Here is a 20,883-nt window from a genome sequence, read left to right as displayed (position 1 = left end):
AAGGGCACTGTTGTCTTACCCTTGGAAAGAAAACTGTGATCAGGAGATTCAAACAAACAACCCTCTTCTCTAATATAACGTGTTTCTGTATCATATCAGTCCAGTAGTCATCAAAATCTGAACGAACCATCAAAGTTCTAAATAGAACATCATAGTTGGCATGCGGTCCCAGGGATCTAACGTTATGGAAATGACTTAGGTCATTGATCCATCCCGTGCAAATTGCCACAGGCATCACTATGGGTGTGAAAGACACTTTCTCCCTTGAACCCAGCCAGTCATTAATGTTTTAACAAAGCCTGTTGGAAATGCTTGTCTGTGTTCAGCAAAACAAAGGTAGAGTGCTTAGTGTTCCTTTTCAAGTCGTAAGTCAACTAACACTTGTTCCCCTTCATTGAAATGTATAATTTATGTAACCCCCCCCCCCGCATACATTTTCTCTTCCCCTTCTCCCCTCCTCCCTCTCCCCAGCCACCCTTTCCTCCTCCCTACAGGGATCCAGCTCTGCAAGTCCGTCAGCTCTACTCTGACAGAGAAGAGTGTAGCCAGAAGTGACAGTGACTCGACCAGAGGTCGCCGGTCTGCACCTGCGCCTCCTCTCGGGAAAAGGACGGGGGCGCGTGTCGGTGCAGGCGGGCAGAGCGCAGGAGCTGCTGTCTTTGAATCAACAGCTCAGCAGACGCTGCGACCACGGAGTGAGGCTCAGTCCACTTCCGAGCAGTTTGGGAGAGTCGGTCCCTGAGTTGTCAACCCTGTTACCAGGAAGAATCTCCTTTTTTCCCTTTCCCCCTCCGCCAGCACCTGAAGGGGGAGGGGCCCGAGGGCTGTTTCTGCCCAGACCCGGACCCCCGTCCTCGCCGCCGCCGCGCTCCCCGCGCCCTTCCTGCACCCGCAGCCCGACGGCGGCACAGACGGGCCTCCGCACCGCCCGGCGAGCGAGCAGCTCCATTGGCCGGATCCGAGCCCCAGCGGAGGGAGGGGGCCGGGAGAAGGGGCGGCCCCGCGCGGCCGTGGGCTGGGACTCGCTCGCATGGGGGCTGCGGGGTGCGGGGGGGGGCTGGGCCCACAGACCCCGGCCCTCGTGCCCGGAGTTGCAGTCGGAGCAAACTTGTGCAGGCTCGCGGGGCAAGCGCGCGTCCGCCCCGGCTCCCCGCGACCCCGGGCCCGAACGGGCGCGCGCGGTGCACAGAGCGCCACCTGCGCCGCGAGCGCCGCGCGAGCTCGGAGGGGGCGAGCGAAGGCAGGTCCCGCCTCCCCGGGCCCCGCGCACACACACGCCCACCGCGGCTCGGAGTGCGGGCGCGGGCGGGCGCGAGCGAGTGTGCGCGCCGCGGGAGCCGCTCTGCCCTGTCCTCGCTCCCTGCCCAGGGCGTCTCGAGAGCCTGGAAACGTGAACAGGCGTGAAGTATGGCATGTTGCAAAGATGGTTTCTGCCAAGAAGGTTCCCGCGATCGTGCTGGCCTCCGGGCTCAGCTTCGCCCTCCTGCGATTCCTGTGCCTGGCGGCTTGGTGAGTGCTCCGGGGTGCTGCGGCGGGGGAGGGGGCGGGGGAGTGGCCGCTCCAGGCCCCCTTAGACCACCCAGCCCTCTCTGGGCGAACCAGACGCTCTTGTCTCAGCTGGGAGATCAGGGGCCCCAAGCCAGGCTTTTCTGTGACCGCGTAGACGCGGACAGCGCAAGGGGCAGCGGGTGCAAGAAGCGCGTGGGTAGCGGGGTGCGTGTGCGCGGGGTGCGCTTCTCCTGACCGTTTCTGTCTCTCGCATCCCAACACCCAGTCCTGCCTCCTTTAGCTTAGGGGCAAGCGACTCTCTCCCTAGAAGACCTGTTTCCACCTGTTCTCTGAACAGTTCTTAAAATAATCTCCTCCGCCCCCGTTTTATGCGCTTGCAGTTTAAACGAATCCCCAGGACAGAACCAAAAGGAGGAGAAATTGTGCCCAGAAAATTTCACCCGCATCCTGGACAGTTTGCTCGATGGTTATGACAACAGGCTGCGCCCTGGATTTGGGGGTATGAACGATTTCAAACGCGCAAATGTGTCCTGTCTGTCCCTCTCTCGGTCTGCCTGTCTGTCTGTCTGTGGGAATATCATTAGGTACGCCTCACGTGCAAAAATGAAAATATTCCCTCCCTCCCTCTCTCCCTCCCTCCCTCCCTCTTCCTCTCCCCCCCACCCCTCCTCTCTCGGTGAGACCTATGACAAGAATTCCGCCCCCACCCGTACTTTCCCATCTCCCTGCCCCCTCAGAGCTTGGCTTCTCCCCCACACTAATTACCTCCCGGGACCTGACTGCTGGGTGGGGGAGGTTGGAGGGGAAGAGTCAAAAATGGGAACTCGGGGCTCGGTTGCCTGGCCTCGCTGCACCCCACAACGGATTTCCCCGAACCTGTCCCTCGGAGCAGGCTGCTCTTGAGGCAGCTGAACCAAAGTCCCCTGTCCTCCCACGTGTCCGTTTCTCTGCCCGAACCTGGGCCGGTGTTCTCCCTAGGACATGAATCTGGGGCACGAAGCTGCCTGCCGTGTTGGAGGACCCAGTCCTTTCCTTCTCTCTTCTACAGTGGGATGGTTTCTCTGCGGGGAGGTGGCATTTGCTTTCCTCCTAAGACTTTGCAGTCAGAGCTATTTTAGCTTTCTTTCTTCAACAAAGTAGTTATAAAGGGCTTAATAGAGGCAGAGCCATTAACAGTACTGTTGTTCTTTTTCATATTCATGTTTCCTTTGCATATATAATGAGAATCTATGTGGCAAGCTTTGGGCTACCCACTAGGTAGGTTCACAGAAATCTTAAGATACGATTCTTAACCTCAAACAGCTTCTCAGTCGGATGCAGTGAGGACCAGAGACTTGCTGGGGTCCCACTCGTGGGATTGGCCCACATCTTCTGACCTCAAAGTCCCGGTTCTTTCCAGTACACGTGCTGTTACCCTTCAGCGAATGAGTTGAACAAGACAAAGATTCTATTTTCAAGGAACTAATTATATTCTAGTAGTGGCGATCATAATAATCGCAACTAACATTGCGTTTATTTAATTAATTTTTCATATATTCCAGGCATTTTACAGACATTACTCTGGTGAACCCTCACCACAACCCTAAAAGAAAGCCATTAGTATCTTCATGTTACAACGAAGAAATTGACCCTTGGATAGTTTAAGTGATTGGTCCAAGTTCCCAGCTTGTGAGTGGCAGGGGAAGGATGTGAATCCCAGTCAGGATGTGCATTTGAAAGACAGAGCCGTGCAGACTGGGACGGTATCAGACACCATGTGACTGGTATTGAATGTTAGAAGCACAGAGGAGCTTCATGCTTCCTACTGAGGGTGTTTAGGAGACGCTGTCGGGCAATGGAGAAAGTGAGAGCAGGGAACAGGACGGCGTTAGGTACGAGGTGGGAGGAGTGTGGGCCCAGATTAGAATCGTTGGAGATAAAATAGCGTTGGATGGAGTAGAGCTGGATGATTCTTTGGAGTCTGTCTAGTCTTGTTCTTCGCATTTAACATGTGAGGACACAGAGGACTCTAAGGGGACAGTGATTTGTATAGGGGCACGCAGCATAGCAACGGCAGGCTGGGATCAGGTCTTCTGAATTCCAAACCATGTTTTTTCCTGGATTTTATTGAGAAGGTTATGGGAAGCCATTCGTTGAGGGTATTAATTCAGGATTTGTATGTTGCCAGTGATACAGAGAATGCAAGTTTCTCCTGGCTCTTTTCACATTGCCTCTCAGGGACAGGTTCTCTGCACTGCATTTGCTTCATGCACATCTGAAAAGAGACTTCGTTACGGAAGTGAATCACTTGTCAATGCACGATCTTTCCTAAATGACTGGGAAATTATAACTTTAGATCAAAAATAGTCTTGTGGAGAATGTTTTAGATGATGCGGTACCGTTTAAAACTGTATCACATCAATAAAAGAGGATTTAATCTGCCCATAAAGGTTTTAAACTTGACATTTCAAGGGAGGAAAAAAGAAATAACCAAAGTATCAAATCACATGTCGTTTAAATATTCATTAGAGAATCGATGTGCCTGAACATAAATGAAAGTGGAAAGTTATAACGGAAACTATATGGTTTTATTATTAAATGTTGAAAGTTAAAATAATATATGCCCAGCTGGTTATAAAGCAAGTTATAACTCAAAAGAAAGAAGAGGTTCATTGTAGATGGACCTTTTTACTATCTGCTCTTTCTCAAACAATATATAGACAATAAAATAAGTGAAAACACTCTGTGTGAGCTATGACTGGGTTTTGCTTAACTGCAGTACTACTAAATGTCTCAAGGGCATTATTTATCATCTTGTCACTGCCAAGTGATCTGCATTCCCCGCCTGGAGATACTTTTATAGCTCTATGGAAAGGGGTTGAATTCAGTTTACTTTGAGTGTTAGGAGTTAACTAATTATTTAACCATTTACCATATAGCAGAATGTGGTTTTTTGTTATTGTTTTTTTTCTCTACTCATAAATATTTGTGGTAGACGTGATTCATTTTTTAGAAGTGGGTCATTCCCTGTAAATGCATAATATTCCAAATGTGACAGAGGAATAGTAATTCTCACCTGCAGAAAATGTGTTATCTGTTTACACGAAGTTGTAAATGTGCAGCCACTGAAAATAATGAGAAAACTCATTGTTAGCACAGACTCTTGGATGCCACAAGTTTGATCCCATCTATGACATTTTATACTCTGTGGAAAGTTTGGCATTTTAAAAATGAAATGAAAACAATCCAGATTTTGGCCAGTACACTATAAATATGTATAAGTATGGCTTTACTTCCTGGTTCCTTTAATCCTGCTTCTGCTCTTTGCGGAGCATTTACTTTGTATCTGTTTATACAACTTTGCTGTGTTCCATTTAAAATAAAGCTAAAAGTAAAGATTTGAATTGAAATTGGATGGTTTGTGATTGCTCAGTAGGCCAGGCAGGGGTTGAAATAGATTTGGGAACTAAATTACATATTTTTAACTCAGCAGCACAGCTTGCGATAGGGAAATAAAAGGAGCTGAAATGGTTCTTTTTTTTTTTTTCATCCCTCTAGGATCTCCTCTCCCTTGTCTCCTACATTCTCCCACTGGAGGAGAAAAGGGGACAAGGTGAGGGGAGAAGGAGGAATGCATGTTGGGAGAAGCTGGATTGGGACTTCTGAAGGGCTGCAGTTCTTTCCGTCTCGGACGAATCGGTTGCTGTCATTCTAAAGTAGCTCGCACCTGCTTGTGTTTAATACGTGGCACAGAGCGAACCCTTCCACAAAGGAGCTCGGAAAGAATTCCCCCTTGTTCTTGCCCATTTCAATACTGTTATAGTCTTCTTAAAAACGCATAGCTAAGGTATGGACTGACCGCCAGGACATAGTTTAGGAAGCCTGTTCTTACCCTTTTTCTATTTATCGAAGGGTTACACAGCCTTTATTGCATGTCAATCTTTTGAGCCACATGATCTGGAATAATAAATATTCCAAATATAGATGATTGCCTTGAGTCGTCTCCCATAACCTCTCTAAAATGAGAACGAAGCGTTAGAGTCAATTTTGTAAGGTTGTTCACTAATATAGTAGGACTTCACATTAGTGGAGTCCTCTATAGTGCTGAAAACATTCTCACATTACATCATTTATCCAGATTATCACAAAAATGCAAAGAGATAAGCAGGGAAGGCATGATTCCTGTGTTAGAGAAGAGGCTGAGAATAGTTCCAGTGAACTATCCAAGACCCCTACAAGCTAGTGAAGGATAAGGTCACAACTCACACCCCAATCTTCAAACCCTTAATCAGGCAGCTGGTCTATTGCTACATCTACTGCTCGGGATTTCTTGCATCATCCTGTTGCAAAGAGTCAAATTTTCCTGAATACTTTAAAATAAGCAAAACTACATTTCCCTTAAAGGAATGAAATAACTACTATTCTAAACCTTTTATAACATTTTAAAATGGTGAAGGCAACATGTAAAATTGTGTACATTTGTGTTAAGGTTGGAATATTTTTCTCACGCAAATCACATTATCTTTGCAATGCTTTCAAAAGATCTGTATCTCAATTTAAAAATTAAATTTATGTGTCATTTGCTAGCTTTATTAATTGAATGTCAGCAGAGGATATATTTTGAAAACTATATAGATGAGCACATCAATCCACAGGGCAACATAGAGGTACAGCTTCATTCTCTTCTAATTTGTCCCATTCATTCTTTCATTCGTTAAACCAACGTGTATCAAGAGACTACTATATGTCAGGAACAATGTCAGTTTGTGAAGATATAATTCTGATCTGGCACAGGCCCTCAAAGATTTTACAGTGGTGTAGAGAGATAAAAATAACAAAGAAACAAATAACCAAATAATTAAATGAAAATGCTATGGGACAAACTCATAGCATGCTGAGAGAGAGAAAATGTTTGGTGAGGGGATCTATTTGAGATTTGGTGACCAAGGAAGTCTTCTGAGCTGAGACCTAAAGGTGCCAGGCTTGGAAAGGGTCAGAGAAAAGTTATTCTCAGGCAGAACAATAAAAGCAAGTACAAAAGTCTGAAGGTAGATAATAGACTAGTAGGATTTAGACAGTGAAAGGAGTCCAGTGTGCCTGTAGCAAGAAAGCAAGAGGAAGAATGTCACAGGATGAGGTTGGGATGGTAAACAGAGGCCAGGCCCTGCAAGGCTTTGGGGATCCTGTAAAGGAATTAGATTATTCTCTTAGTAAATCTGGCAGCCATTGGAATTTTCTAAGTGGAGGGAACGACATGGTATGACTTAGATTGTAGTATGTGCTATCTGCTTGCTGCATAAAGAAAGGCTTAGGAAAGCAAATGGGGCAATATTGAAAGCAAGGAGACCAGTGCAGAAGCTCTTTCTTTCTTTCTTTCTTTCTTTCTTTCTTTCTTTCTTTCTTTTTTTCTTCTTTTTATTAAGTTGATGTCTGCTTGGAATAAGGTGGTAGATGGATAAAAGTGGAATTTTTTTTTTTTGGAGGTTAAATTTGACAAAGAATTGGTGATCGACTTGATATGGATGGTTTAAAAAAAGGGAAAAATAAAAAAAATGAGTCCTTGATTTCTATTTTGAGAAACTGGGCAAGGGTGGTGTTATTTAAAGTTATGGAGGACGGCACAATTCCCTGCTCTCATGAGCTCACGCTTCAGTGGAAGAGACAGAAAATAAGCAACAGAAATAAGTAAAATGTAGAGTGTGCCAGATGTCAATTAACTGCTATGGAGTCATATAAAGCTAGGGAGGAGGTTGCAGTTTTCACCAGGATACTCAGGGAGGACTGCATTAAGAAGGTAATATTTGAAAACTTATCATAAGTGGGTAAGAGCATAAGCCGTGTTTCGGGTAGGGTCTTCTGGGGAGAAGGAACTCTAAGTGCAAACGTGTTTAAGCAGGAAAGTCAGTGTGGCTGCAGTGAAGTTTAGCAGGGCTGAAGAAGGGGTCAGTCTGATAAGAGGTGTAAGAGGGGTCAGTGTGATAAGAGAACGAGGCCGTATACAGCTTTGCATGCTGCAGTGAAGTTTAACAGGGCTTAAGAAGGGGTCAGTGTGATAAGAGGTATAAGAAGGGGTCAGTGTGATAAGAGGTATAAGAAGGAGTCAGTGTGATAAAAGGACAAGGTTGTGTAAAGCTTTGCAGGCTGGGAAGCACTTTGCTTTTTACTCAGAGTCAAATCAAAAGTGTTTGGAAACATCTTAGCAGGGGCAAGATCTGAACTGACTAATTTTAAAAGCCGCACTCTGGCTGCTGTGTTGGGAATGGGCAGTCAGAGGAAGGGCAGATGCAGAGGTTTTCCACAGTAAACCAGGCAAGAGATGATGGACACTTTGACCAAGCTGGTGGCAGAGAAGTTTGTAAATTTGTAAGAAATGGTTGGCTTCTGGCTATTTTTTTTTAACTTAAAGTGCACTGATGACAGCTAAAATGTGGGATGCGAGAGAAAGGGAGGTGTCAGTGCTGACTACAACGTTTTTGACTTGAACACCTAAAAAAATGGAGATGTCAAGACTGTGGCAGACGCAGACTAGGGGCACGGATAAACAGTTTGTACGTGAGTGTGGTGCGTTTGAGATGGCTTTTAGATACCAGGTAGAGATGAGCTGGGGATTCTGGATGATCGGCGTGTCAATATACATGGCATTTGATGCCACAAGACTAAAAAGACTACCAGGGGATTAAAGGTGGTAGAGAAGGCATGCAAATATCGAGTGCTGATGTCTCCAATGTTAAGAAGTGGGGAGAGAGGAGGAGGGATTTCTGTTCCACAAAGACTGAAGTAGCAGAAAAAGCAAGGGAGTATGTGTAAGCAAAGTAAAAGATTTTAAGTGAAAGAAAGGAAGGAAGGAAGGAGGGAGGGAGGGAGAAAGGGAGGGAAGGAAGGAAGGAGAAAGAAAGAAAGAGAAGAGAAAAGAATATTTCAAAGAGGAGAAGGGATTGATTAATTACGTCAAATGCTCCTGACAGATGAAAAAAGATAAGGACTTCAGTTTGACCACTAGATTTAGCAATAAGTACATCTTCAATGATTTTGACAAGAGCAGTGTTTTGGTGACATGGTGGGTATGGAAGTCTGATTGGGTATGTTCGGGAGAGATTGGGAGAAGTTTTTTTCTGAGCATTTGTACAAGGAAGAAGAGAAATGGGATGGTAGATGGAAGGAATTCAAATCAAGAAAGCTCGCTTAAAAATGGGAGAAATAAAATTACTTTTAAAGTTGGTGAGAACAACGCTGTAGGCAAGGAAGGACTGATAGTATTGACAAAAGGAAGTGTGGATCCTGATCATGAAACCAGATTATGGTGGGTGATGGAGTGGACAGGAAGGGAAGAATTAGAGGCAGTGTGTGTAGTTTCTTTTCAGAAGTTTAAACACAAAAGGGAAGAGAAAGAGGGAAGGTTGCATTTTTTAAAGATTAGACTGTATCATGATTGTGAACTATTGGGAATAATGCAGTAGAGGAAAATTTAATGTTAGAATGGAGGAAAGAGAAAACTGAAGGAAGGATGCCCTTGAGAAAATAAGAGAAGATGGAATCTAAAACACAAATTTACTTTCTTATGCTGTTGGTTTATCAAAAAAAAAAAAGAAAGAAAAAACATGTACTGGTACTCTCATATAGTTACATTTTCTTTAGGGTAAGGATGTGCAAAATGCATTTGGTGTTTCCTGAAATGGGTACTGTAAAATTTAGATCATAGAATATCAGTAAATTGGTGGATGTTTAAGTAATTACTTCACTCGTTGTTAGATTACTTTTATTATAGATGAGAAAGTCATCAGTTTGCCTGTGTGTATCATTAAACATCACTGCTGTATACTCTAGGCTTTTTAATGTATTTATTCTAATAAACCTCAGATACACAGAATTTAATTCTAGATTATTAATCCTTGATTTATGACACATTCTCATTATTGGCCCAAGCATAACCTTCTTTTTATACTTCCATCTATTCATTCGTTTATTAAAATATAATAAACACACCAGTTAAACCATCATCCAGCAAAAAGTACAGGACCTTGACAACAACTTTTATTCTGCTGTGTGGCCTTCCCCATCCTATCTTCCTGTCTTCCTCACCCAAATTAACCACCATTCTGAGTTCTTTCAAAATTATTTTTTAGCTTTTCTTTGAATGTCATTTTAGGTCATCTTTGTTTTGTAAAGTATATTTAAAATATTTAATTGTTTTGAGCTTGCTATATATAATCCTTTGATGCTTTTTTACTTAATTATGTATTGCTAAGATTCATTGTCATTGTTGCCTATTGCTATAGATCATTCATTTTGACTGTTATGTGATATTCCCATTGCATAGGAATCAGCTTATTCATCTGCTCTGTTGGCAGTAGACTTTTTGCTTGTTTCCAAGATTGTGGTGCTGTGAATATCCTGGCCCAAATTTCCTGCTGTAAATGTGCAAGAGGGTTTTTTTGCATAATATATCAAGGAATAAATTTTTCTAGATCTTAGTGTAAGTAGGAGTTCAGCTTGACAAGATAATGCCAAAGTATTTTTCATGGTGAGTTTATAAAATCAAACTCCCATATAAAATTTACAATGAACATGAGATTCAGGATGCACATACCCTCTCTGACACTGAAGATATATATACACCCACACATGTATTAATATATATAGAGAGAAAATATATGAAATTGGTATTTCTCAAAATGGTATTCCATTGTGAAATGATTTCACATTATGTTATGTTTATTATGCTCTAATATGGTTGAGCTTCTTTTCAAATCATTATTGACTACAAGAATTTCCTTTCTGTGAGTTGACTGTTTTCATCTTTTACCCATAATTTATTATTGCTGTTGTTGTTTGTGCCTTTCTTCCTGATTTGATGGCTTTAATTATTTACAAAGTGGACTAGGATTGATGGAAAGATTATGTAATACAGGAGGCACTAATCTTTAATGTCTTCTAAATTAAAGAAGCATCTAGAATTCTGCAGTGTTTTCTGCTTTCTTGGTGATATCAATAGATATCTGTTGTCTTTGTTTAATATTCAGGAAGTCTAGTATTTCTATGTTTGGAAATGACAAGCAAAATTAGAGATTTCTTTATATGTTTCACTTAAGACTCCTTGTTGTTATTGTTGTACCTCTTAAGTGCTTTTAAGTCTCTTCATTTTCGGAGATACACCACTAAGTGTTTTGTAAGATGTAGGTGGACACATGCTGTAGGTGGATAGAAGATTAGAAATATTTCCTTAAGTGCATAGCTGGGGAGAAAAATGTGGAAAACAAGGATTGACTAGTTTCAAGATCAGCAAAACACCTTAGGTCTTTCTTATGTAACAGCAAATTGTACATTATTGGAGATGAAATTGAAAAGCGATACCACGCTTTAACTAGGTGAATACTGCTAAAGTAAACAGTGGAAAATTATCTGATACATTGTTAATTATCTTTCCACTTTCTCAGCAAGTTAGATTCATTAACTAAATGAGAGTACTTTCCCGAATTTGATCTTGCTGGTCTTGGCTCTTTCTTTGCAAGACTGTTGAAAATCATCTTGTTGAAAATCATCTTACAGAATGTCATCATATTTGGGGGATTAAAAACCATTTCTCTATTACCAAAGTAATAGATGTCTTTGATGCCACACAAAGCATATAAAAGATGTCTTTGACGTTACACCAATGCATATAAAATTATGGGGAAAACTTCCAAGTTCAAAATTATGTGGTTTCTATGTAATTATGCTTTTAGTAAGGTTGATTTGAACATTTTAAACAGCAGTATTAAAGGAAGCGTCTCTAAGAATTGTTCTTAATTGAATAGTGGCCATTATTCATTGGCGACTGATTTATCAGAAACCTTCTACATTTAAGGCCTGGGATTGCTTCTGGGAGAGGATACAAATATAAATTAGACATAGTTTATGATTTTCATTGAGAAATATTTTTAGCTTAACTGTTGTAGCAAATGAATCACATTATTCTTTCCTTTTGAGGGGTTTTAAAATCACTATGGGGATGATATTAGGATCATAATGAAACACATAGTTATTCAGCACCTATTAGGTGCAAAGCACCGTGCTAGTTTGGGACTTCAAAAAGGATTAGGTTTTGTGTTTGTCATTAAAGGTAAAAGGACAGACTCAGGCAGGTTGTAATAAGAAAAAAAGTAAAGCCATTAAAAAATGCTACATAAACTACTCATGAACAAAACAGGAGATGTAGGTGTATCGTGTTATATACTAGATATAAAATTCCGTATTACTTAAGTAATTGATTATTGATTTACTATTTTATAATGTAATATAGTGTAGTAAAGCTAGAACACACTTTGGAGATCAATACAAGGGGGTTAGAATTCTGGCTGTGGTATACAGATTGAACTTCTGTGAGCTCAGGGGTTAAATCCATAAAATTTTCATGATAATAGCACTTTTGGGGGATTTCGTGAAGGTTAAATGAAATACCACGTGGGAAGAGCCTGGTAGGTTGCTTGGCATACAATAGACCTTCAATAAACAGTAATTGTTATATCTCTGTTTATTGTTCTTTGGAAAATACCCATCCCCTGTTAGCAGTTATACATACACCTCCTTGATCCGTCCCCCCTCCATCCCCACTGCCATGGCCCAGTATTCAGGCCACTGTCCTCATCTCCCAGCTGGGCTAGTAGAGCAGCCTCTTATACGAGCCCTTCTTCTGCTCTTGCCTCCCTGTAATTTATTGTCCATATAACTGCCACAGCGGTTTTGCAAAATAAATAAATAAATAAATAAATAAAAATAATAATCCAATCATATAATCCCCTTACTTCAAACCCTCAGTGGCCTCCCAGTGATTTGGGGATGTAACTCAAACTGCTTGCCACAGTCTACAAGCAAAGGCAGAACTAATCTAAATATCAGAGGAAGCAAACTCGGGGAAAGAACATAGGAAAAATAGTTAACCTCCGTGTTCGCTTGCAAGGGCTGCCGTAATAAAGTACCACAGACTGGGTGGTTTAATCACAGAAGACTTATTTTTTCACAATTCCAGAGGCATCAAAGTGTCGGCAAGTTTCGTTTCTTCTAAGCCGTCTCTCCTTGGTTTGTAGATGGCCGTCCTCTCTCTGTCTTCACATGGTCTATGTGTCTGCGTCCTAATCTCTTCTTATAAGGAGACCAGTTATATTGGATTAGGGCCCATGCTAGTGACCTCTTTTTAACTTAATTATCTCTTTAAGACCCTGTTTTCAAATACGGTCACATCCTGAAGTATTGAGAGTTAGGACTTCAGCATATGAATTTTGGGGAAATATAATTTAGTCCATAATACTTCTTTATGCATCCTCCCATCTTTTACTGGCATTTCTGTAAGTTCATTTCCACACAGTTTTAACAACAGTCACCATAACGTATATTATAAACATGTTTCTTAAAAGATGCTACTGTTTAGAACATGGACTCAGGTAGACGTTTTGTCCCCGGTACCCTGGTTTTCATTCTGGTTTCGTGGCTTTCATTTCTTGTCATTCTCTTTCTCCTTCGTTTTGCGTCAGCCCCACTGGCCTCTTTTCTAGTCTTTGAACACACTAAGCCTCGTTCCTGCCTCTGACCGTTTCCCCATTCACTCTTCCTGCCTGGAATCCAATTCTTCAGCTCTTCCAAGGGCTCATGCTCACTGCTTTGAGGAAGCAGCTCAGACCGCAAATCTAGAGTAGACTTGCCAGTCTCTCGCTCTCTTACGAACCTATTTTTTTCCTCTTAGAAATGATAGCATTCTGTCACTTAATTTATTTTCTACTACTACATTTGTACTCTGACTGCCCCAATAGCATGTTAACCCCCGAGGCAGGGAACTGCTTACCACTGTGGCGTCAGAGTCTAGACTGGAACCTGGCACACAACCTGTGCTCATTCAATAAACGTTTATTGATTGAATAAATGTGTCCCAATGAAATCTCTTTACCAAACACCTGTTTTTAGAATCTTTCTCAATCTCAAAGATCCATGCGATTGTATAAGGCAAATACAGAATACATCACAAAGACCGAGGTTATAATTCTGAATACAAAACATTTTTCAAGAATCATTGTCTGTTTGCTCCCATGATAGTTTCCTTGATTAAGAAAGTATCATATTATGTAAGAATTTGAAAATTCTTGTTATTATCATGAAATCATTATAACCGTAAGAATTAACATATACCCGCACCTTACAATAAATTTATAAAGAAAAATACCATTAGCCTAATTCCTCCCTCTCCTGAACTCCTCCCACTCTCTTGGAATACCAATGGTATTAGTATTTTATAGGACACAATGTGGTAAATCCTATTCTAGGAAACAAGTGAATACTGTCAACTAAAGTGAACAGTCTCACCTAGGACCTTGTTAGAAATGCAAACTGTCTGGCCCCACCTTATGACTAATCTTTTTTGGCATAAATCAACATATTTGAGTGTGAGGTCCAGCAATCTGTGCTTTAACAAGCCCTGCAGGTGATTCTGATGTAAAGTTTGAGAACCACTGCGCTAAACTGACCTTCAAAGTAACTTTTGATTTCTCAGAAATCTCGTGAAATGGTCTAGTTGTCTACACGTAATCAACCTTAATTGTTTTCAGTAGCTTATCTCCCCTTGCCCTGACTTGCAGTGACATAGTGTTTCTGCTTTTGCAATTAATTAATTAATTAATACTTTTGCAATTGCTCTTACGAAGCTAACAGTGATTTCTCCCACTCTTGAACCTATTTGAGTGAAATCACCATCTTCTAGGGTCCAACACACATCACCTGCTTCCTGGATTGCCTAACTATTCCTGGAACAATTTGGCTTTTATGAGCTTATTACTACTGTTTTGTTGTTGTTTCCAATTTTCATTCAAATAAAAATTTAATTAACTTTTCTGCTTTCCAAAGATGTAGATTTTTAAAAATTAAAACTCATGATACATCAGCCTTATCTAGACTTTTTTTCTCACTATACTGCCAAAGGCTATGTTTTTCTTAGGATGCTTATTCAATAAAGAACTTTCTCATTTTCCCTCAAGCTACCTTTCTTTATGTGGCTCTGCATTCTTTAGAGTAAGAAATATTCAGATTCATTTTTATGAGGATACCTTTAGCACTAGGGCATTGAGTGACACCAACTGCTCTTTATCTTTTTTGGCATAAATCCAATTTCCCAATGAGCATCCAGGAGAGATTATTTTATCTTGATAGCAAATGTTGTTCTTTCCAGTTATGGAGTATCTAGCCCCTGGCCATACAGTGCTGTAAACTATTGTTTAAGGAAATGACGTACAGGGAAGCAACAATTTTTGTAGTTTTATTAGTAGTAAAATGCTATATTATCTGTAATAATAACTACTATTATTGAACAAATTCTGCTCTAGAAACTGGGACAAGTGATTTACATATATTATTTCAGTTAATACTCATTAAAATCTTTACCTGTGAGGACATGTGACTTGGCCCAGGTCATACAACTAGATGTTAGAACCAAGATTGAACTCCTGAATTCCTGATCTTAAGCATTATGCTAAACTCAGATTGCATTAAGCTCAGATTGTAATCCTTTGTCAAAAATCTGTGTCAGTGATATTGTCATTATGTTCCCACCTTTCTTATCTGCCAAAATACCTATTTTGGTACTTCTTTGTGAACCTGTCTTCTTCAGACATTGGAAAGAATCTGAATAATGGCCATTATCAGAAGCAAAGGGAAACTCACGTACAAGGAGTGTTTTCATGAGAGAGTCACTCTGCTCAGCATCTTATTTCAGCAATTTCATTTGATCTCGATCAAAGTGTTACCTGATATGAGCGGTTGCTGCTATTGAGGGGTTAACTGACTTGCCCAAATCACACAGCTAATAGGTGGCAGAGCATGAATAGGTGTGACTTACAGGGGGTTTGTCTTCTATCCCAATCACCAGTGGATGTGGTGGCAAGAATAATTTTTTAAGTTATTTGCCAAGATCCTCAACTCTCCAAAGACAAATTCCTTACAGACATTATGGTTTTTCTCCACTTTGCTCCTGTGGGTGGCCACGTTTCCTCTTTTTGATAGCTCCCTTCTTTATAGAGACCCATCAGATGATAGACTATAAAAAATCACTAAAGTTAAAAGATTTTGTGTCTCTGCATTGCTTGTTGTAACAGTTCCCAGGGGAGATGTGTCTTTGAAGAAACAAGGTTTCTGGTAAGTAATTGGGGTTTCTTTTTGCCCGTAAGTAGACATTGTTTTCTGATTTTGTTGTGTGTTGGTGTGCATTTTTTGGTAGAGATTCATTATCTCATTGAAAACTTAAGATGCTTGTAAAAACATGATATATCATATCTGTATTTACTCTTTAATTATCAAACCCTCCTAGCCTGAAAAATTGGTAATTATTTTTTCACACTTATTTACTTCATACTTACTAGGTCCTGTTACAGAAGTGAAAACTGACATATATGTCACCAGCTTTGGACCTGTTTCTGATGTTGAAATGGTAGGTGTTTGGGAAATTTAATCTACCCTTTGAGGTTTGAAGAAAACATGCAGAAAAGAGAGCAATTAATATTTATTTTGTTGTCAGTCAGACAAAGCTAGGAAGCCAAAGAATGGCCTAATTAAACTTAAAGGTGTTTAAAGAGTAAGACATTGCATTTGCATTTCATCTTTAACATTTGAGTATTTGTTGATTTGGTATCATTCTCAACGAAGAGAAGAACTTTCTTATTACTGGTCCCCGTAGCACAACCTTGTGTATAGGTTTTTGTTTTTGTTTTTTCCTTAGGAAACTATTGTGGAGGAAAAAATTAGCAATTATAATTAGTTCGGGTATGCACTAATTTAGATACTGTATCATAGTCCTAATTGCATTTACTATTTCATGTTGATCCAATTGCTTGTTGCCTACCCACCTTTCCCTGCCTCTCTTGCTTGCTTAAAGAGCTTAGAATACCATGCACTGGTCAGGAAGAATCTATGCATTCAGCTGTGCTATCTTACATTCAATATATTTGGTTTGTACGACAAAGAACCTACTTTACTTTTTTCCTTGACTCAAAGCTCCTAGTGATTTGAAACTCTTGGGTTATTTGACTAATGTTAAAAAACTTTGTGAAAATAAAACTTATCTTTTACAAATTTTGTCTTTAAAAAAAGCCTACAATTTTATGATTAATTGTACAATGATATTTGTTACACATTAACTGATTTTTGCTATCTGGTCTGAAGTAAAACACAACTGCAATTACCTAGTGCTGGTGGTTTTATTAAATGATAGTAATTTATTCTTAAATGATTAATACATGTGGTAATTTATTTATCTTGTGAATGTAGAAGATGAAGGTGTCAAGATGGACATAACATACTTTAACCGCTGAGACGCTCTTTGCTCCATTAATTTAAGATCATTTCTGTTCCTATTAATTTTTTTAGGGTTGTCTTTTTTATGGGTGGAAAAGAGACTAGAATTTAATGCACTATTGCTGCATGCTTACGAGTAGTCATTTGTGATTTAAACATATCTCACACTCATTTCCCTAGGAGTACACAATGGATGTGTTCTTCAGACAGACATGGATTGACAAAAGACTGAAGTATGATGGCCCCATTGAAATTTTGAGACTGAACAATATGATGGTAACAAAAGTGTGGACCCCTGATACTTTCTTCAGGAATGGAAAGAAATCTGTCTCACATAACATGACAGCTCCAAATAAGCTTTTCAGAATTATGAGAAATGGCACTATTTTATACACAATGAGGTAATCATATTTTTCTTTTTCCTTCTTCCATTTTACTCCTTTGTTCTTTTGGTTCTTTCTTCTCTTTCTCCTTCCATTCCTCCCTCCCTCCTTTCCTTCCTTCTTGCCTTCCCATTTTAGAATCCATAAAATTATTTTTAAGAAAAGGTTGATTTTATTTAATTGCATTTTTTTCGTCATAGACTCACCATAAGTGCGGAGTGTCCCATGAGATTGGTGGATTTTCCCATGGACGGTCATGCATGCCCTTTGAAATTTGGGAGTTGTAAGTTATAATACAAATGTTGTTAGAATTTATGATGACCTCAGTTTGCTGATATATATGTATAATATTTTTCATAGTCCAACATTTAAATCATTGTTCATGACAAAAACTGTTGAGGTTTGAATTTTAGGGGAATGTTTATTAACTAATATTTTAAAATAAATAAAAACAACCCTCTTTCCCTGCAAAAAAACAAAAGCCTATTTATACAGATAGTCTAGGTGGTTTGAGTAATAAGTAATTGGTTGATCATCATTGGTGAAATTTAGGGACCTCTGAACTCTACGTGTTGGTGGTGTGACATAGAAAGTACAAATGATATATATGTAATTTAACAGTTTCTGTTGCAAGTAGAGTCCTTTATAGCAGGTTTGGAAAAAGTCCAAAGAAAGTTCAGGCCTTCCTGACATGGCATAGGTTAAAATAACAAAAGTAGCGTCGTTAGTATAAAAGTGGCTGAAACATGACAAAAGCATAGTAAGAGATGTGGTCTGAGATCGTATAGTGCCCTGTAGACCACATTAAGGAGTTTGGATTCTGTCTAAAAGCAATGGGAAGCCTTGGGAGGGTTTTACAAAAGGGTGTGGCTTTCTTTGATTGACATTTCATCATTTAACTTTTGTATGGAGAATGGGCGGTAGAGAGGCTGAGAGGAAGAGTTGGAGCAACAGCGCAAGTACCAGCAAGGAGGGTGGTGGGTCAGACTAGGACAGTACTAGAAGAGAACGTGTGTGTGTATATACGTGTGTTTGGGAAATTTTGTAGAGATGAAGGCAAGAGGATGAGATGAATGGATAGGACAGAATATAAGATTCCTTTCCTCAAGCTCCCTTCTCTGAGATGGAAGCGAAATGTGATTGCCTTTCTAAGGTCTGCCTCAAATTTTCAGTTCAATCAGAATCTACCAAAAATAGATGCTGGCTTTTACTATTGCTTCAGATTCTTAGTCGCGCTGATTGTGAAACTGCTGCCTGCTGTTATCCTCGCTCACTGCTTAACTTAATGAGACTCGGCAGTCACCATGCTTTTTATAACCCCCAGTAATCACGATATTCAGTGGGCTAACTTGAAGCCAGGGAGAGTCATTTGTTCACTGACCAATGATTTAATGAGAGAAGAAAAAAAACAGAAAAATACATAGGAAGGGTGATCTCACTGGGGCCAGAATTAAAATCCATTTGTGGTGTAATCATTTAAATTTCACCCAGGATAGTTCTTATCTAGAGAAAGTCCTTTCCACCCTCTACTTCCCTCGAGTTCTCATAGAAAACATTCTTCTGTGAGAGTGAACGTAGTTGGGACTCAGTCACGGCTTGTATGGAATAAAGATGTCACACCTTGGAAGCTGATGCTTTCAGACTGAGAATTCAAAAGAGACACATCATACCCAGCAAGTGAGGATTCTTAAGTACTTTGGAAAGAGAAAAAAACACTGTTTAACTCTGTTTACGATTCAGAGGAATGAGAAACCCAGGAAAGAAGAAGGCTATTCTAGCAAGGGAGGGTAGCCAAGAAAAGGATACCTGGTCTAAAATATCATAGACAAGAACATAGTATACAGGGGCTTTAAAGGGTTAATGAAGTGTGAATATATTTCGGGAGATAAATGCTGACACGTAACTGTATAATGCTAAATGACAACGCAAGCCTTACAGTTTGTTTTGCAAGGCCATTTATAAAGACAGTCTTCTTAGGTAGCAGCTTCTTTTGTAGAATGGAACAGTTCCGTCAAAGACCTACTTACTGTGCTCTAGCCATTTTAGGAAGGTTTTTTGGGGGGGGGTGAGGGGTGGTAGGGGACACACAATTTATTTTGGTTCTTTTGAACTTACTTGTGTATAAGCCAAGCTATCTGTTCTGGGGACTGGTAGGCAAGCAGCTGGTCTCCATTTGCACTGAATGCCCAATAATAGAAAATAGGCTTAAATTGCCACTGGGAGGGATTTGTTGAAGACGGAAGGGAAATGTCCTGATTGTAAGAGTTTAAAGGTAGTGGAACTGGTGGTGTAATTATATTCCCTGGAGAGCGTCACAAAGGGTAAAGCAGTTGTCACCGTAGGATGGTTTCCCAAATAGAGTAGGTATTGCCCAGAGGCAGAGTCTGGAATAGGTGACCCCTGGAGAGCTAACCAACAACAGGATCTGTTTGTTTTTGTTGTTGTATTATTACAGGCAGCGTCTGGTACATTTCTAAATAGCAGAGCTGCATTAGGGTAGAAGTTAGTATTGGTCAAGCCCTGGAAGTGAATTAGGAATGAAAGAAACAGAGAGTTGACAGTACTGCTATGGGGTTTAATATGTCTGGTTTCCAGCTGCTTATGCTATTAACATGGAAACACCCAAGTGAATTGGTGCATACGTAGTAGCATTTCAGATGCCTCGGTTTAATAGTCGCTCCTCCTCCAATTCTTTGGCATAAAAGCAGTAAATCCTGTTGAGTTGCAAGGCTATTTATTTAATCTCTACAGTTTTCTGAATTTTGAACATGTTTGAATAAATCATAATGAACATTGTTTGTATTTATTCCACCTTTCTTGAACATGTACTATTTTTCTTAAGTGTGGACCACCAAACGTGGGCGGAAAAGGAAAACTGACTCTAGCTGCGTTCTGTGCTCTCATGCAGATGCATATCCAAAGAGTGAGATGATCTATACTTGGACAAAAGGTCCTGAGAAATCAGTTGAAGTTCCAAAGGAGTCTTCCAGTTTAGTTCAATATGACTTGATCGGGCAAACAGTATCGAGTGAAACTATCAAATCGATTACCGGTGAGATGTTTAATGATTAAAGTCGATATGCTACCTGGCATTAGCAATAGAGTTTAGTCTGCACTTTTTCACTGAAATATCCAGTGTTTTTAGGGGAACAACAAAAATTTTCCAGAAATAGAATTGATGCATAAATCAGAGCTCAGAATTTCTTTGTTTATATTTATAATCTTAGTTTAAAATAAATTCTGACTTGGTAAGATGTGAAAAGTGAGTTGATTTTCTTATTTCAAAATGAAAATTCAGTAATAAAATATGTTAACACTGTTTTCAACCAAATTATGAGGCAGGAAGTCTTATTTTCATGGTGATTTTCAAAAATCTTTTTTAATTTTGTCAAATTTCATGGTGCTGCCTTCCGTCTTCTTTCCAAAGTAAACCAAAATCTAAAAATTAATTTAAAAAGTATATTAAGAGTATACATTAAAGTTGTCACACTGGAAGGTGGATGGTTACTATTGATGATTCTTGGTTTATATTTGCTTTTAGAATGTGAATAGAAAGAATCATAGGATTTAGTTTTTATCATATTCAATGGGAAAAATTGGCTGATTATTGCTTATTCTAAAGACATTTCTTATATACCCAGATCACCAGAAAAAATACCATTTTGATTATAGTTGTCTTAGTCCATTTGGGCTGCTATAACAAAAT

The 20,883-nt window shown here is 40.0% G+C and overlaps 1 protein-coding gene across 1 annotated transcript in view; it reads left to right on the top strand.

Moving 5' to 3' along the window:
• The first annotated feature begins 1,412 nt into the window (after window positions 1-1,412).
• The window catches only part of GABRA4 (gamma-aminobutyric acid (GABA) A receptor, alpha 4), a 62,746-nt gene continuing 43,275 nt past the window's right edge, over window positions 1,413-20,883 (top strand). Inside the window, exons 1-6 of the mRNA XM_012639909.1 lie at window positions 1,413-1,441; window positions 1,890-2,008; window positions 15,864-15,931; window positions 16,975-17,195; window positions 17,378-17,460; window positions 20,086-20,229. Coding sequence (XP_012495363.1) covers window positions 1,413-1,441; window positions 1,890-2,008; window positions 15,864-15,931; window positions 16,975-17,195; window positions 17,378-17,460; window positions 20,086-20,229 — 664 coding nt within the window. The remainder of the gene's footprint in view (window positions 1,442-1,889; window positions 2,009-15,863; window positions 15,932-16,974; window positions 17,196-17,377; window positions 17,461-20,085; window positions 20,230-20,883) is intronic.

Source organism: Propithecus coquereli, unplaced genomic scaffold (genome assembly GCF_000956105.1).
Source record: "Propithecus coquereli isolate 6110/MARCELLA unplaced genomic scaffold, Pcoq_1.0 Scaffold143, whole genome shotgun sequence".
Taxonomy (NCBI): Eukaryota; Metazoa; Chordata; class Mammalia; order Primates; family Indriidae; genus Propithecus; species Propithecus coquereli.
This window is presented reverse-complemented; position numbering and strand designations above follow the sequence as displayed.